Source organism: Cololabis saira, chromosome 1 (genome assembly GCF_033807715.1).
Source record: "Cololabis saira isolate AMF1-May2022 chromosome 1, fColSai1.1, whole genome shotgun sequence".
Lineage (NCBI taxonomy): Eukaryota > Metazoa > Chordata > Actinopteri > Beloniformes > Belonidae > Cololabis > Cololabis saira.
Genome location: NC_084587.1, coordinates 45,059,044 through 45,077,516, shown reverse-complemented (window position 1 = coordinate 45,077,516; position 18,473 = coordinate 45,059,044). Strand labels below are relative to the sequence as shown.

The 18,473-nt window shown below is 43.2% G+C and overlaps 1 protein-coding gene across 3 annotated transcripts; it reads right to left on the bottom strand.

The window, feature by feature from the left end:
- Window positions 1–4,227: 4,227 nt before the first annotated feature.
- Window positions 4,228–12,909, bottom strand: LOC133446477 (NLR family CARD domain-containing protein 3-like). Of its 3 annotated transcripts, XM_061724511.1 has the most exons (10): window positions 12,743–12,909; window positions 10,663–10,794; window positions 10,467–10,580; window positions 9,856–9,934; window positions 9,177–9,384; window positions 6,264–8,046; window positions 5,573–5,746; window positions 5,288–5,461; window positions 5,022–5,068; window positions 4,228–4,922 (listed from the first exon to the last, which is right to left on the bottom strand). In XM_061724511.1, exons 2-10 carry the CDS (start codon window positions 10,749–10,751, stop codon window positions 4,366–4,368), a joined length of 3,225 nt encoding a protein of 1,074 aa, XP_061580495.1. In that variant the 5' UTR covers window positions 10,752–10,794; window positions 12,743–12,909; the 3' UTR covers window positions 4,228–4,365. The 3 variants fall into 3 exon arrangements, with proteins under 3 accessions (XP_061580495.1, XP_061580512.1, XP_061580504.1); XM_061724528.1 differs by lacking the exons at window positions 9,177–9,384; window positions 9,856–9,934; window positions 12,743–12,909; XM_061724520.1 differs by lacking the exons at window positions 9,856–9,934; window positions 10,467–10,580; window positions 10,663–10,794; window positions 12,743–12,909 and having other exon boundaries at window positions 9,072–9,244.
- Between the last annotated feature and the right edge of the window lie 5,564 nt (window positions 12,910–18,473).

Sequence of the window (18,473 nt, the reverse complement as noted above, 5' to 3'; positions counted from 1 at the left end):
GAATTGGTAAAAACAGTTAGTTTAGAAACTAGTTCCTGTCAAATTGGATAATTCCAGTCTAATATCTAAAAAGATAAGAATATAAAACGGCTCTTTATGTTTGGAATTTATTTGGAATCCTCAGTGGAAAAACAACTTTTAATGCTTTCTAAAATGACCGTTTTAAACTAAATCCAACCCCTTCCATACAGGGCCGGTTTTTGAAAGTCCTCCAAAAACCCAAATTAAAGAGTATATTTCGGCAGATACAATGTTAAGAAATCTTTATTCACCTTTTGCAATCATCCCAGCTGCATGAAAATCGACGGTTGTATGATTTCCCACTTTTTCAAGAACATGTTCGATGTTAAATTTGGTCTTAGATGGACCTTTTTATTTCACTGCCTATTTTTATTTATTATAGTTGATGCGAACAGCAGCCACATTGACTCCGAAATTGACGTCACTGCCCTCTTGGTCCAACTTTACGCGTGACATATTGGCACGTATGTGCAAGCCCATAGATGTAAAATAAGCCCCAAAACAAACTGATAAAACCTTAGAGTCTATGGGTGAGATCCTGTGTGATTTTGAACGTGGCCAAAATCTCGCCAGAAGGGGCGGGGTGACTGGAGCCACGGCTTTATGCTGATTCAACAATAACGCACAACGAGTTCATAGCTGGACTGCAGAAAGTGAAGTTGCTTTTGTTTTGTTGTTCTTTGACTGCTGGTTCAGTGACGTTTTATCACAGATCTTTACTCTGCTGCAGTCTCTTGTATCTTGGCAGTCAGCATACATGCTTTTGTAGCTTGCAGAGGCTGATCATCTCCATTTGTTAAGTTTTCACTTAGCTGCTTGGAGTTGGAATTGGGTTTTGTTTAGGCAGAGATGGTCTTCATAGGCTTAAAGCTGAGCTTTTTCCTTGTTATGGTGTGCTACCCGTATTTAATGGATTGCACCATTAAATACGGCTTGAACGACCATCCCCAGTCCCAGGGGTGCGCTTTAGCTCCAAGTTAAAAACAGTGGTTTACCTCTTTACTAAGAACCATTGTTGGGTCTTTCAATATATTGTTCTTGGAAAAAAAAGGGGGTCTCCCGCACACTGTAAGGTCAAGTGCAAAAAACTTTAATAGGGTAAACAAAAAAGCAACGTTTCGGTCCACAGGACCTTTCTCAAGCAGAGAGCAACATCTCTGCTTGAGAAAGGTCCTGTGGACCGAAACGTTGCTTTTTTGTTTACCCTATTAAAGTTTTTTGCACTTGACCTTACAGTGTGCGGGAGACCCCCTTTTTTTTCCTTGATTCACTCCTACCTACTCCTACGCACCTGTTTCACCAAGTCTTTTTTAGGTGTGCATCAGCCTCCAGACCTTTACTGCTAATATATTGTTCTTGCATTCTTAAATCCCTTTCAGAACTGTGGCCATAAATCCTGTTGGTAGCAGTGTGGCGTAGCAGTGTTCCCAAACTCCAATGGTTGTTTACCCAGACCTGTATGTGCGGAGAGAGACTTTCCAAAAAATAAATGCATTATTACGTGCATGCGCGCATTTTCCTAGTTCATATGTATCAGGCTGTAGGATACAATGATAGCGGTGTATTCTTTTAACATGCAGTGCATTTTTAACACAATTCAAGTTTAAATTTGATTTCACAGAGTACATGAGGGGAAAGTGAAGCTTTAACATGATATAAACTTTCCTCTCCTGCATAGGTCAGTAAAAGCAGACCAGAAATGTAAGCTCCAATGAGTACAGGACAAGGAATTTGTCTTCAACAGCAGGAATCAATTGATCAGGTCTAAATTTTGTCAATACTAATGTTATTATTATGGTATTGATTTGGGGATACTTTGAGAAACAACACGTTTTCTGGGGTTTCTCTGTATTTTCAGCCCCCTGAGAAGTCCAGAAGGTTCAAATAAGAATACAGTCCAGGGAGCAGCTTGAGCAGTATGGTGACTTTAGCGTGTTGAGAGGAAAGTCCCCGGGAGCTAGGAAGAGCAGATCAACAGAGAACATCCTAAAGCCAAACGGCATCCAGATGGCTTAGATGAACAGCGGCCTGACGGGTCACCTGCTTCCAGATGTGTGACAAACAAAGGCTTGAAATACGCTGACCCTTGGAGGACCGTTGGACGGAGAAAGGTCCTGACATCAGACAGAACTGCCCACAGGTCAGTCTTCATGAACTGCAGAGATTCAATCAACCATATGGTAAGACTAACTGCAGCAGCCGCACATGTCCTTTAGGATATCCTTCCCATTACAGACTGGTTGCAGTTTTCAGTTGAATGGCAAGTACGTTAGGCTGCCGTCCAACTTCTGAATGTGGACTTTTTCTAGCTATTAAAACTGGTGGACACTGGGTCCCTGACACTTTCACAAAATTAAATGTGATGGTGCTTTTGCATGGGGCTACTTTCCCTTTATGGCCATTTTAAATGAGAGACTTGAGTCCGAGAGCAGACAGCCTCCTGAGGAGTCGGGGGAGCGTCTCAGAAGAGATGCTATTTCTTCAACATCTTTGTCTATGACCTGCTTTTAGTTTAAAATCTCATTTGAAACAGCACATTAATTTTTGTATCATTGACAAATGGCAGACTCTTAAATCATGTCAAGTCACTTTGAAAGAAGTTCCATCTATCATATTATGGTTTTTTTTTTTTTTGCAGGATTCGGTGCCATTTAGTGACTAAAACTGCAAATGCAGCCAACTAACTATTGTAACAAGGTAGACGAGCCAGGACGATGATCTCTGACATCTACAGTGGCAAGAAAATAGTATCAAGTACTTTCCTTTCAGTGACAATTGAACAATATTCAAGATGTAATAGTGACACAGACAAAGCTTACTTCCTTATCATGAGAAAAACATAAAATAAGGTAAAATTATTATATAGAGATAAAAGAATAAAGGTAAATTAAAGCTGCAAGCAGCGATGAACGGGCCCTCGCACTCATGGCCACCGTCCTCCCTCCAGGGTCCTGGGTCAATATCACTATAAAAAGTGATTTGAATTTTTTTTTTGTCCTGTCGAAAGGCTCCTGCAATTTCACTGTCCTAAGAAAAACCAGTGATTTTTAATGATTATTTTACCAGAAATCCAGATATCTCATTCAATGGCGTAGGATGGCGACTTGATTCAAGTTATGACCACGATACACAACACAGTCAATAAGGACCATTATGACAATAATATGTGCCAGACATGATGTATGCGTGAAAGACCGCAACTTTCCACGTTCAAATCACTTTTTGAACATCTGGCCGTGAGCGTAGAAAGTGGCGTACGCACATTTTTTGTGCGCCGCACGCTTTGTGCATGAGGCCCCTGGTCTCATCCCTCCACCCAGACCTCCACCTCCTGACTTGAGTGTTTCGATCATTCATCCTTTGATCTGGACTGTAGATGAAGCTGTGAGAGGAAGATGGAGTTCCTGGAGAAACCCACACAAACACCAGGAGAGCATGTGACCTCCATCCAGGAGTTGAAGGTCAGAGAGGAAGAGGAGTCATCACTTCATCTTCACTTGGTTTCTAACGCCGATGTTGGTTTATTTCAAGATTACTTGAATACTTTTAGACATGTTGCTGATGTTATGATTACATGTTGGATGTTACAGAAATATTTCCATCTTCTCACTTCATTTTTAAATCAACAACTTCCAAAGAAAGCCAGAATGCAATAACAAAAACAGGCAAAACTGTAATCTTCATTGTTATGGATGAGCTGCTCCTGCTGGTGGTTGAAAAAGTAGCATAATTGGTACTGGAAAGTAAAAACGGTATAGGGCCATCTCTGATTCTATCAGGAGGGTTTTTGAGTTAAACAGCAGACACACAGTGGACAAGCATAAGCATCAATGACGACACAGGTCTCTATATAGGCTATAGTTGTTACCTAGAAACAACTCAAGCTTACGCTATAACAATTAAGACATTCCTTAAAAAAAAAAAGACTTTAAGAATCTAAACGTGATGTCAAATATGAAAACCTTTAGAGACAGAATCAAGAATCAAACAAGAATAATGAGATAAAAATCTAATTTATGATCAACATCAACAATCCAGTAAATTATTTAATGTTTAAATGTGAAAAAGATCAAATAAAAACACAATAAACCAAAAAAACTAAAGATAAACAGTGATCAATTCCTTCTTCTTCTTCTTCATCATCATCATCATCATCATCATCATCATCATCATCATCATCATCATCATCATCATCATCAGTCATCATCATCATCATCATCATCATCATCATCATCATCATCATCATCACCATCATCATCACCATCATCATCATCAAGACACTGAGGAACCAGAGTCCAAGTCCAGGATCCAACAGAGACAGTTTATCTGACAGGACTCTTGAGATTAAACTGGACACAGAGACACTGAGGAACCAGACCAGGACCCCAATAAGGACCCGAATCCAAATCCAGGACAGAGAGGTCCAGTGAAGGTGGTGTTGAAGGTGTGGAGGTGGATCAGTCTGTCAGAGACGACTTCATAGAAGGACAGAGTTCCAGCAGGACAGTCCGCGTACACTGCTGCTCTGCCAGAGTCTGAAGATGGAGATGAGGAGATGATGGATGTGTCCCTGTTATTGTGATGGACACGGTACTGACCTCCTGGATAACAGGTCAGACTCCAGGAATGATCGTTTCTTCCAAACCTACAGTCATCAGAGTTTCCTCTCCTGCTGATTCTTCTGTAACTCACTGATACAGAAATAGGTCCGCTCCACTGGACCTCCCAGTAACAGCGACCCGTCAGAACTTTTCTACACAGCAGCTGAGGAAGATCATCAAACCTGTCTGGATGATAAGGATATGACTGATCCTCCTTCACATACATCATCTTCCTGTTGTCATCAGACAGTCTGATCTTGTTGTGGACTGTGTTTGTGTTGATGGTGAGTTGACAGGAATCTGATGGAGAGAACACACAAGCAGCTGCAGTTATTAATGATCAGTTACTGATACTGGACTCCTGAACGAGTGAAGATGGTTGAATAAAAACATACTTACACTTCCTCAGACCTGGTCTCAACCATCGTTGTCCAGCAGGCTCCAGTCTGAAAGTAGGAGGGGGGTCAGACCAGCACAGTCTCTTTTGGAGGAAGCAGAGATGTCAGAGCCCCCCCACCCCCATTACCTGTTGGGCACTCCTGTATCCGCTAAATAACATCAGACCACACCCCTGAGCAATCATCTGAGGTGGAGGAAAACCCCCACACCTGGGCCACCATAACTACTACAATATAACCCCCCACCACCCAGCAGTGTGTCGATACCTGAGAGTGTCCAGTCTCCAGCGGGGATCCTTCAGTCCAGCAGATAGAAGTTCCCCTGCTGACTCTCCTGGATGGTTGTAGCTCAGGTCCAGTTCTCTCAGGTGGGAGCGGTTGGAGGTCAGAGCTGAGACCAGAGAAGCACTTCCTTCCTCTGAGATCAGACAGCCTGACAGCCTGCAGACGCACAACACAGATCTGCTGCATGTTCTCTGCACAAGTGTCCTGCTGCAGACATATTTAGCTGTGTGTTCACTGGACCTGGAAAAGACTTGAATGAATTCTGACCTGAGAGACTCCAGGTGACAGTGTGGACTCTTCAGTCCAGGACACAGCTCCTTCAGTCCTGAATCCTGCAGGTCGTTGTTGCTCAGGTCCAGTTCTGTCAGACTGGAGGACTGAGAGCTGAGAACTGAGGACAGAACTGGACAGATGTCCTCTGAGAGGTTACAGCCACTCAGTCTGCAGACGGAAGAAAAGAACAACAACCAGATTATTTCACTGTTATGGAAGAAAATGTAGTTGTGTCTGCAACTGTTCAGCTGGTCTTCAGTAAAGTCTTTGTTAAATCACATGTCAGCAAGAAACAATTCAAGCTGCTTTACATGATAAAAACATGAAAAGTAAATAGGAAAACATGAAAATCATGAATTTTAATGCAGGTGGCAGAATAAACAAAATGTGGAATTTTCTACTACAATTCAGTCCTGAAACTAACAGTTTAAATCTGAATCCAGATGGTTTCAATAATCCATCAAAGGCAGCTGTAAATAGATGCTTGTGTTTGATTTTAGGTCCAATATGTCATTAAAGTCTCTGGAAATGAAAGAACTAGCGTAAATTCACTCATGTGAGGTTGTGCTGAAAAGAAGACCCCAAACAGTGAAGTGAAGAAAACATGAAATCTAGAGGTAAAACCAGACGTTGTCAGAAACTAGCCTCCACTCCAGAGGTCCAACATGTGTCTGTTGGTACTTACAGAGCTTTCTTGGAGGCTTGGACCACCGGCAGCAGCCTCCGTAGAGCCTCCTCTGAAGCTGAGAACTTCTTCAGGTCAAACACCTCCAGATCTCCTGATGACAGTAAGATGAAGACCAGAGCCGACCACTGAGCAGGAGACAGTTTATCTGTGGAGAGACGTCCTGACCTCAGGGACCGTTGGATCTCCTCCACCAGAGAACCTTCATTCAGTTCATTCAGACAGTGGAACAGGTTGATGCTTTTCTCTGCAGACAGATCCTCACTGATCTTCTTCTTGATGTATTTAACTGTTTCCTGATTGTTCTGTAAAGTTCTTTGGTTTGATGTCATCAGACCTCGTAGGAGGTTCTGATTGGTCTTCAGTGAAAGACCCAGGAGGAAGCGCAGGAGCAAGTCCAGATGTCCGTTTGGACTCTGTAAGGTTTTGTCCACAGCTGTCTGATAGAGTTCATTCTCTGCACTTGTTTTAAACCACCTGATGGTGTTTCTTTGTTCCTCCAGCAGGTTGACTCCAGACTTGATGAAGGTCTGATGGACATGAAGAGCAGCCAGAAACTCCTGAACACTCAGATGGATGAAGCAGAAAACCTGGTCCTGGTACAGGTTGCTCTCCTCTCTAAAGATCTGGGTGAACACTCCTGAGTACACTGAAGCCTCTCTGATATCGATGCCACACTCTCTCAGGTCTGATTCATAGAAGATCAGGTTCCCTTTCTGCAGCTGCTCAAAAGCCAGTTTTCCCAGAAACTCCACCATCTTCCTGCTCTCTGGACTCCAGTGCGGATCTGTCTCAGCTCCTCCATCATACTTGACCTTCTTCAGTTTGGCCTGGACCACCAGGAAGTAGATGTACATCTCAGTCAGGGTCTTGGGCAGCCACCCTCCCTCTCTGGTTTCCAGGACTTTCTCCAGGACCGTAGCAGTGATCCAGCAGAAGACTGGGATGTGGCACATGATGTGGAGGCTCCGTGATGTCTTGATGTGGGAGATGATCCTGCTGCTCTGCTCCTCATCTCTGAACCTCCTCTTGAAGTAATCCTCCTTCTGTGGGTTAGTGAACCCTCTGACCTCTGTCACCATGGAAACACACTCAGGAGGGATCTGATTGGCTGCTGCAGGTCGTGTGGTGATCCAGAGACGAGCAGAAGGAAGCAGGTTCCCCCTGATAAGGTTTGTCAGCAGCACATCCACTGAGGTGGACTCTGTAACATCAGTCACGACCTCATTGTTGTGGAAGTCCAGAGGAAGTCGACACTCATCCAGACCGTCAAAGATGAACGCGACCTGGAACTCGTCAAAGCTGCAGATTCTTTTGGTTTCAGAGAAGAATCCATGAACTAGTTTCACCAAGCTGAACTTCTCTTCTCTCAGCACATTCAGCTCTCTGAAGGTGAATGGAAGCAGTAACTGGATGTCCTGGTTGGTTCCACCTTCAGCCCAGTCCAGAGTGAACTTCTGTGTTAAGACTGTTTTCCCGATGCCAGCCACTCCCTTTGTCATCACTGTTCTGATTGGTCCATCTCTTCCAGGTGGGGGTTTAAAGATGTCTTCCTGTCTGATGGTTGTTTCTGCTCCGTCTGGTTTCCTGGATGCTGCTTCAATCTGTCTGACTTCATGTTCTTCATTGACCTCTCCGGTCCCTCCCTCTGTTATGTAGAGCTCCGTGTAGATCTGCTCCAGAAGGGTTGTCTTTCCTGCTTTAGTGACCCCCTCAAACACATGCTGGTGCTTCTTCTGCAGCTGACTCTTGAGTTTGGATTGACAAAAGGCAGCAACGGTATCTAAATAAAGATGAAATAAAGAAAACCACTTAGTGCCACTTAGTGCTGCCTCAGGTGGAGGAGTTCAAGTATCTCGGGATCTTGTTCACGAGTGAGGGAACAATGGAGCGTGAGATTGACAGACGGATCGGTGCAGCGTCCGCAGTAATGCGGTCGATGTACTGGACCGTCGTGGTAAAGAGGGAGCTGAGTCGAAAGGCGAAGCTCTCGATTTACCGGTCAATTTACGCCCCTACCCTCACCTATGGTCATGAACTTTGGGTAGTGACCGAAAGGACAAGATCGCGGATACAAGCGGCCGAGATGAGTTTCCTCCGCAGGGTGGCTGGACGCTCCCTTAGAGATAGGGTGAGGAGTTCGGTCACCCGGGAGGAGCTCGGAGTCGAGCCGCTACTCCTCCACATTGAGAGGAGTCAGCTGAGGTGGCTTGGGCATCTGTACCGGATGCCTCCTGGACGCCTCCCTAGGGAGGTGTTCCAGGCATGTCCCACCGGGAGGAGACCCCGGGGAAGACCCAGGACACGCTGGAGAGACTATGTCTCTCGGCTGGCCTGGGAACGCCTCGGACTCCCCCCGGAAGAGCTGGAGGAGGTGTCTGGGGTGAGGGAAGTCTGGGCATCCTTGCTGAGGCTGCTGCCCCCGCGACCCGGTAACGGATAAGCGGGAGAAGATGAGTGAGATGAGATGAGTGACTTAGTGCTTTAAAACCAGCCCACAACAACTTTTACTTCCTCTTAAGAATCAACATTTCAACATTCACTGATCAGCGGTTCAATGAGGAGTATTAAAGCGTTTTCCTCCCAGAAACCCCTCCGATCAATCAGAGGAACAAGAACAGTGTTTCCTCTACGATTCACTTGAGACACAGAAGTTGTGCTTGTTTTGTGTTTGCTGGAACTGAATATTGAAACTACACGGTTCAACTCTTTAGAATAAAACTTTTATTTATTGGGATATTAATGACCCTATTAATGAGATGTTCCCATCAGAAGACTGGTGCAAGAAGAGGAGCTGAGTTACTCCACCTTCCAGTGGGTTTAATGTTGTGTCTGATCTGTGAATGTTGGTCATCTACTGGGACATTCGGTGTCGTTTATCCAGCAGCTCAGATGTTCAGAGAAACTTCTCACTGCTCTGCAGGAGATCAGCCAGCTCCTCCTGCTTCCTCCTCCTCAAGAACGTCACTGTGATCTTCATGAATGCCTCTCTGATGCTATGCTGCTCTTCATCTGCATCCTCCTCCAGACTCTCTGAGGATTCTGGATAATCTGGACTCAGAACCTTCTGGATCTTCTTCAGCTCGTTCTTCACAAACATGACAATGTCGTCCTCCAGCAGCTGGAACAGAAGACCACATGAATGACCCAACCAGACTGAAATCAAGACAAACATCAGGTCCATGATGGACAGACTGACAGTCCACGGGTCTACAAAGACCAGCATGATGATGGACATCAGGTCCATGATGGAAAGACTGACAGTCCACTGGTATACCAAGACCAGCATGGAGACAAACATCCGGTCCATGTTGGACAGACTGACAGTCCACTGGTATACCAAGACCAGCATGGAGACAAACATCCGGTCCATGTTGGACAGACTGACAGTCCACTGGTATACCAAGATCAGCATGGAGACAAACATCAGGTCCATGTTGGACAGACTGACAGTCCACTGGTCTACAAAGACCAGCATGGACACAAACACCAGGTCCATGATGGACAGACTGACAGTCCACTGGTCTACAAAGACCAGCATGCAGATGGACATCAGGACAACAGATGGAGAAGCAGTTGTTCATGTACAGACCTGAAAGATGGAGTCCAGCTGGGTCTGATGCTGCTGGACAGACGGAATACTGGGGGACTCTGAGATCTGCTGGTCCACTCTGTGGAGGAACATGAAGAACTAGGTCACATCATGTCTGAAGGTCCATGCAGTCATGTTTGGATGAGTCAGTCCACCAGAGGACTTCCTGTCATGTTAAAGGTCCGCTGGTCCCCCTGAGACGACTGAGAACGTCCATGTCTTACTCCCAGTTCAAGCTCTCAATCTGGTGGTACAAGAAGGTCTACCAAGTGTCCACAAAGACCACCTTCTCAACAGATCATTGTTCACATGGATCCAGGAACCATCTGTCCTCCTGCATCCAGCAACACCTGCCACCTGAGGAGAACTTCCTCTCTAAATGATGTTGCAACCACAGCAGAAAAATGCCCCCTGCTGTACAAACCAGTGAACTACAGTCATTCAGGAAGGCCTCCAACACCCCCCTTTATAGTCTGTTGTGTTTCTGGAAACATCAACAACCATCTAAGAATGGCAGCAAAACATAGACATGTTCACTTTAAACATGTTACGATGAAAATGTTTCAGTCTCAGTTATGTTTTTCCAGAAACAACGTTTACAAACAACTCACCCCTCTGAAGGAAAACCAGGAACATCTTTAAAATTGATAATTAAATCATTTGATTCATCACTCTTCAAGGACACACAGCTGGGAACAGGTCCAGGTCCAGGTCCATGTTGTCTCCTGTAATAAAGGTGTTTGGTGACGTGAGGGCTGAACTCTGACGTGCAGAAGAGTCATGGACAGTTAGAGGTGATCATCTCACCTCTCTTCTTCTCCTCGACTCTCAGGTTTTCCCCTCGGGGAGGTTTTAGAGCGAAGGACTCCCTCCTCTCTGTCCTCACACTGATCCATGCTGCTGGATTCACATCAGCTCACACACACCTTCTACCTTCATCTGCAGAGGAAACACACGTCATTGTAGATGTACAACGACCAGCTGCTCCATCTTCATTTTTTGATACAGGTGGGTTTTTCATAAATGAATGATGTAGTGATGAAAAGTCATCAGTTTCTCTCTAAAGTCTGAGCTCAGTCCTGGATGACACATCTTTAAATATAAATGTTGTATTTTAAAGATTTTTGTGTTTAATTGTTGTGTTTTGATAACTTAAAGCTCAGTTTGACTGGTGAAATATGTCTACATCCTCCTAAAATAATAGTAAAATGTATACAGCACATTTCTAAGCAAACTTGAAAAAGTGTTTAAAAAGCAGCAAAGAATTAAAACCAGTTGAAACAAGAGTAAAAGCATGTAAAAGTTGGCCACACACAAACACGCGTTTTTGAATCCGACTGTTTTACATTCTATTGTTTCAGAGGAGTTTTCAGACGAAGTAAGGAAAGTGTGTCATTCTTGCTTTGGCTTTCTTGTAGAAAAAAGGAGAGGAGCAGAAAAGTAGCTCATTTGTATTTTAAGAAACAGACACAAATAAAAACCAGATAAGACCAGTTTATACCAGTTGAAACAGAAATGCCGGATTTATGTATCTGTTGAATCACCGGCATCAAGAAACAGAATTCCTCTCTCGACCTTAACCAGCTTTTAAAAATGTTTCTGTGTATTATTTTTTTTAATAAATTCAAAAGACTAAAAAAAAAAAAAACCTATAAAGTGTAATTATTGAATATTGGTTGAAGGGGCAGGATTAAATTAGTTTTACTTCCTAAACCTTTTTAAACAGGACTTGTGCGATACGTGTTGTTATGCGCATGCATGTATATAGGTATGTATATATAGGTGTGTACATGTACATACGTATACATGTACATAGGTATGTATATATAGGTGTGTACATGTACATAGGTATGTATATATAGGTGTGTACATGTGCATATAGGTGTGTACATGTACATAGGTTTATATGTATAGATAGGTGTGTACATGTACATAGGTATGTATATATACACGTGTGTACATGTACATAGGTATGTATGTATAGATAGGTGTGTACATGTACATAGGTATGTATGTATAGATAGGTGTGTACATGTACATAGGCATGTATGGATAGGTGTGTACATGTACATAGGTATGTATGGATAGATACGTGTGTAGACAATGGGTAGAGATTTATTTTTACAGATTGATTTATTTTGTGTACATTCAGTTACAATAGATTTTTTTATTTATATAAATTTATTTACGTGGGATTGTTCAAAATGTGTGTGTATACGTGTGTATATGTGTATCTACTGTATGTCTATTTATCTATAGATACATAGATTCATACTAGTTTAAACGTTGTTATGCTCTATATAATGTTTTTGATGTGTCTGGAATGAATCAATACGTCAAATAAATGAAATATAAAAGCTTGTCCATTTCATTGTTGGTTGCATTTCTTTTCACAATTGACCCAAGAATAATTTTCACAATTGGCCCCAGATACTGCAGAATCAGTTTTTGTGCCCAGTTTTATTGGCATGAATCAAATTTCAATGATCGTCGTCTGAACCACTCTATAAACCATGTATTCGTAGTCAGAGTTTAATTTAAGGCTGATTTTATCTGCTTATTTTTTTATCTGTGTCTTTCTTTCAAAGGCTTTAAACAAGTCAACTAAACGTCCTTTTTCTTGTCCTCAAAGACGTGTCACCGTCCATCCGGGAGGCATCTTCAGTTCAACCTGAACTCAAGTGAAACGTCTTCAAGAACGATAGAAATGGAAGTCATATTTGTTTCAGCCTTTGAGACTTTCTTTGACCTGGATGATAGTCTTTTATTTCATATTTACTTTGTTCAAAAGCTTTAAATAAAGAGTCAAATTTCCAAATGAAGTGAACAAGTTTACAGAAAACAGTAAAGTTTCTGGAGACAAAGTTCAAACATGAATCAAACTTACAGTTTGTTGGATCGGTCCACAGCTCTCCTGATGACTCGATTCCACGGCCTGAAAAACCAGATCTGAATCTCAAAAAGGTTCACAGGTAAGAGTCCAGACTCCGCCCCCTTGTCTCCGGGTTCAATGCAGTCTTGTTAACTCTTGGTAGACTGGATTCAGTGAATGGATTCATGGGATGAGTAAAGTTCAGAAACTGTCAGAAGCAGCAATGATGTTGGTGCTGATGACAGATATTCATTTCTGCTGTGGTTTTAATGAGGAGAGTTGGCTCCCTGATCCTGGAGGACTGGAACTACTCTAGTCTTGTTCCTGTTAGTGGTTTCCGACCAACCAGAGGCAGGTTTTTAGTTTTGTTGATGAGGAAGTACATACCTGATACGCCTCAGCTGCGTCTCAAACATCCAAACACATTTAGTTCTGCTGTATCTACCTGAGGATTCCCACATGAAAAAACTTTCCCTGATCTGTCAACACACCTTCTCACATCCCAGCAGCACGTTCACCAGCAGAACCAGACGGACCAGTTCAGACCAGTCAAAAGCAGCATCTCTGGAGGAGATCCAACTGTTAAAGGAACTAACTCATTTCTAACATTTAACACAACTTACAGAGAACCAACAACTGTGTCATATAGCAGAACTAACGTTGCCACAGTAACTGTTAAATAGTAACGTAGAATCAGAGACGTTCTATAAACGAGACAGCCCACTACGGTTCGGTTTCCTGTATCTGTGTCATGTGACTGCCCCGCCCCTTTAGGAGACCGGAAGTAGGTCCTGAGTCTATTGAGTCCTATGGGAAAAGTGAACGTGAGCACAGATTATTACCAATTCCTTCGCCCCATAGTAACCTAAGTAAATATGGGACCCATTTTTCAAAAGCCACAAACCTTCTGAACATTCTGACACCAAAATGGCAATTTTCAGACCGACAGATTAGGAGAAAATGAACTTTGTTTGAGACCTGTCTCTGTCTGAGCAACACACTCACGCGAGATTTGGCTCTCATCGTTTTCCCATCGGATAAAATGAAGTTTAAAACTAAAATAAAACTTGCTTCTTTGCTTAATAATACTGTTATTTTTATTATTTAAGTCTTTTTGGAAGAAAGTTGTACTGTATCTAGTGTTGTTTGTTCCAAAACGATGTAGGGAGAGGGGTGGCCACGCCCACTTAGGAGACCGGAAGTGTATACCATTTCAAACCATTGCCAGTAACGGCAATGCGCTATCTTGTGTATAGAGGATCTTTGGTAGAATGTATTGAGTGGGAGTTAATGTGTCGTTGCCTTGGTTACTGAGATGCTCTTTTTATGCTGGTTAGCTAGATGTTATGTGCTCGTCATTTCATAAATATTACAGATCAAGCCGACCCTCGATCATTCTACATGGTGTCAGAAGTAGTTCAACGAACGATCAAGATACAAAGTAAGAAGAAGAAGAAGACAGACGGGTAGAAGAAAAGAAATGACAAAGTTTAACCCTCCGGAAAACTTTACGACAGAATGGCCCGAGTGGAGACAAGGGTTGGAGCGATAGAGTCACAACAAAACACTACAAGGACCAGAGACATGTGAGCTGCCTGATTTCTGCCGTGGTCAACGAGGCAGAAACATTGTTAAGTCCTTCACGTTTGCTCAAGAGGACGATCGCCATGACTTTGTCATCGTCATGGGGACTTCTTTTTACTTTTTAGAAGGAATATTATCCACGAAGGGCATGTTTTCACCAACGGATGCAACGGTCGGGCGAGAAGGCAGAATGTTTCATCAGAGCCCTGTATGACCTCTCAGAGCACTGTGAGTTTGGAGCATGTCCAGCAGGTCAGAGGTCACAGAGAATGAGAGGGAGATGAGAGGGAGATTTCTACATAACGAAGATTTCTGCATAAACGAAGGTTGGTGTACGGATGTCACAGTGCTAAAAGACTCTTGCAGCCCTCACTTAGAGACACTTTTTGTGAACTGCAGACCTTTTTATTCACCGCGGGAGTTCTCATCCTTTGTTCTGGTCACCGTCTACATCCCACCGCATGCTTGTGTGACTGAAGCCACTCAGCTGCTGGCCGACCAGATAACGGACTTGGAGAAAAATCTCCCGAACTCCCTGTTCATTGTTATGGGGGATTTCAAAAGAGCAAACCTCACCCACGAACTTCCCAAATACAGGCAACATGTTACGTGTCCCACCAGGAACACGCAGACTGAAGACCCCTCACACCCAGCACACAAGCTGTTTGAACTCCTGCTCTGGATGGTGCTACAGAACTCTGTACGCTAAAACCTCCAGACACAGAGACAGTTTCTTCCCCCGAGTTGTTGCTCTGATGAACTCTCACAACTAATAGAGTCTCAGAGAAATCAATCACCGTGCAATAACAATAACAAAATGAAAGCTGCAAGCAGGGATGAACGGGCCCCTCGCACCCTTGTGCATGTTCAGGCGTGCTGCAGTGGAAGCGCTTGTATGACTTGCATGTAGATTCTTCATGCCTGGACATTTAGCGGATGACACCACCCACGACTCTCTATATCAAACCATTCAAAAGTTATAGCAGAAATTATGAACTATCACATATCGACCAATTAGAAGAATGGGCGGGGCTATTTCATGCCAATGAAGGTCAAATACTCAAAAACGAGTCCGATGACACCACCCACGACTCTTTATATCAAACCATTCAAAAGTTATGGCAGAAAGCAGGAACTATCAGATATGGACCAATCAGTTGAAGGGGTGGGCGCGCTTTTTGGCATCTATCGTCGCCACGGTAACGCTTCTGACTGAGAAAAGTAATGGGCGTCGTTGCAGGAGACGCATATTTTGATGTATAACCCACCTGGGTGCAGGTTACGGTTCAGGCCGTATTAACTGCCGTAGGAATGGCATAAATTGCGCCAAAATTACACGATTAATTCAAAATGTTCAAAATGGCCGACTTCCTGTTCGGTTTCGGCCATGGCGCCAAGAGACTTTTCTTTAAGTTGCGACATGATACAGGTGTGTACCGATAAGTACGTTTTCTAGGGGGCGCTGTTGAGCCATTAGGCCACGCCCATTAATGCAAACCATTAAATATCAATTTTTCGCCAGGCCTGGCTTGCGTGCAAAATTTGGTGACTTTTGGGGCACGTTTAGGGGGGCAAAAAGGCCCTCATTTCATTGGAAGAAAGGAAAAAGAAAAAAAAAAGAGAAAAAGGAGGAAAAAAAATTTAATAAAAAATTCCTACAGATACAATAGGGCCTTAACACTGTCACAGTGCTCGGGACCTAAAAAAACCATGAATAAGATGAAATCTGTTTAAAAAAAATACCATAAAGATACCACAGCCAAGAGAATGAAATAAAGTTATAAAATGCTAAGCATTATATAAGATGACCAGCAATACCCATTGATCCATCAGTGATCCATATCTGCCTGAGATACACTTTGAACAAGTTTTCCCGAGTATTCGCCTCCATTGGCATACAGAATTGTCTGCGTCGTGAACGTTCCTCGGTTTAGTACCTCGCGGTTGGCGCACATGATACCGCCAGTCTCCACTTGGGGGCAGAGTGTAAACTCAGTTTAGAAAATACTATAACAAACCGAAACGTGCAGAGCAAATACAAAACATAAAGAGTAAAAAACAAACTGGGGAACAACATACATCATATAAACAAAAATACGAAAAAAATAGGATAATAAAAGGGTAGAGAACCTTTTTATCTACTGATGTGAGAAAACACCGACAGCATACATGAATGTTCTCCACGAGGTTTGACTAGGGACTGGTCGATCTGTTCTACACTACACCAACGCAGCTGCCAGCAGACCACAGAGCTCGCTGACCGGCCACGTACCTACCCAGCGCCTGTGCAGGTCAGCTGTATCTTGCATGTCATGTACTCTTTGAGGACGTGCACAATTGACATGCCAAGTGAAAGCAGGGCATGCGTGGATCACAGGTGCCTGCTGGCGTATAGCTTGACTGATCTTGGTCTCTGGTATGACTGTAATACTTTGGACACAAATTTGAATGAGAAAAAAAAAGAGAAATATTTGCTGTTTTATCAGTTTTTATTTTTATTTTTACATGAAATAATGATTATTCATTTCCTTCATACTCAATGAGGAACTTACTTCACTTGGAGGAGCCATATAATTTTGGAGCGCTTTCTATCTGGTGCTGAGCTATAATCAGCTTTCTATTTCCTCACTTTTCTCCCTTCCTTTGTCAGTCTCTCTGTTAGCTTCATGCTGTCACACATCCTTCTTAAAAGACCCCAGCATAAATGGAGAGAGAAAATGAAAAATGTAGTGGTGGCAGGTGTGATGTTTGAAGGTGTGTGTGTGTGTGTGCGTGCGTGCGTGCGTGCGTGCGTGCGTGCGTGCGTGCGTGCGTGCGTGCGTGCGTGCGTGCGTGCGTGCGTGCGTGCGTGCGTGCGTGCGTGCGTGCGTGCGTGTGTGTGTGTGTGTGGGTGCGTGTGTGCCTGTCAGAGGTTCAGGTGTTCTCACAGTGTCAGAGAAAGTAGCCAGCTCAATCTGGGGTTGGCTGATTGGCCAATTAGGGCCTGTTTCCATGTGACATGCGACAGTCAATTTACTCTCCCTTTTCCACTCTCTGGACCTCGTGCTCTCTTTCACTCTCATCCTTAAGTGTCGCCATCTTTACCACTACTCTTTCTGTCCCTTTCAGTTTCCTCCTCCTTTTTTCTTCCGACCATTGAATTCATTCAGCCTCTCTCTCTCTAACAGTGTGTTTTACTTTTATTCCCACCACACTGAACTGTACGCTCCAATCCCATGCCACTCCTATTAATACCTGTGGCTCTGGAAACAAAACAAAAAGTGGTTGTCTCTGTTTGCAGCCTGAAGGTCAATGATTTCAAAAATGGTTTTAAAAATTTTAAATTATCAGACCATTGAACACTTTTCATTTGTTCGCAGTCCATCTAAAATGAGCTCAGGCCCGGAGAAGGCGTGAGCTCCTGTTTATAGATGCATTTTGATTTGCATTTGTCAAAGTGGTGACAAACTGCTCCATTGTCTTGTCTTTTTTTTCCCCTTGAGCTTATGCAGTGACTTGTTTCACAGGATCATGTTATTAAACCAGTTCCACCTCAAGACTGGAATTAACTGGTGATGACATTATATTTAATCAATAATAATATTTACAAATTCTTTGCATTAAGAAATATAGTTATAGGGGTCACACAATCCTTTCCTCAACCCTTACATGAGGAAATGTAAAATTGAAGTTCCTTTTGTCAGCATTTAGACAGTTTAACAAGCTGTCACTTGCAAACGTCCAGGTCTGGAGATTTCTGCTCAGACTGCTGCCCCCACCAACAAGTCCCAAGTAAGCAGCACAAGATGGATGGCTAGATAAATAAACTGCGAGGGGAATTAAAAGAGAGAGGAAGAGAGAGAAATAATCTTTCAAAGTTGTCCTATTCCATGTGTAAAATTCAATCTTTCAAATAAGGGAAATATCTACATAAACAGAATGGCAATGCAACTCAGCAGCAAGCAAAATGGAAAAAGAAATTTCAATAAACAGGAAAAGGTTGCTTGCTCAAGCAGCTGCATGGAGTTTAAGGGAAGCAGAAAATGTAAATGGCCGAATTTGATTTAATCTCGGACCAAAAGAGACGAAAATATTTGCTCTCCTGTCTTAATGTAGTTTATAGGTCTACAGTGCATATCATTTTTAGAGCTGGAATGCAAGCCCACAGTTTCAGCTGTATTAA

Bases quoted from the DNA above. Each gene is read 5' to 3' on its own strand.
- LOC133446477 (XM_061724511.1), bottom strand. From the start codon at position 10,751: ATGGATCAGTGTGAGGACAGAGAGGAGGGAGTCCTTCGCTCTAAAACC. The intron at 10,581-10,662 runs GTGAGATGATCA...CCTTTATTACAG, and splicing joins AGTCGAGGAGAAGAAGAGAG to GAGACAACATGGACCTGGAC. The intron at 5,462-5,572 runs GTCAGAATTCAT...GTGCGTCTGCAG, and splicing joins TGTCACCTGGAGTCTCTCAG to GCTGTCAGGCTGTCTGATCT.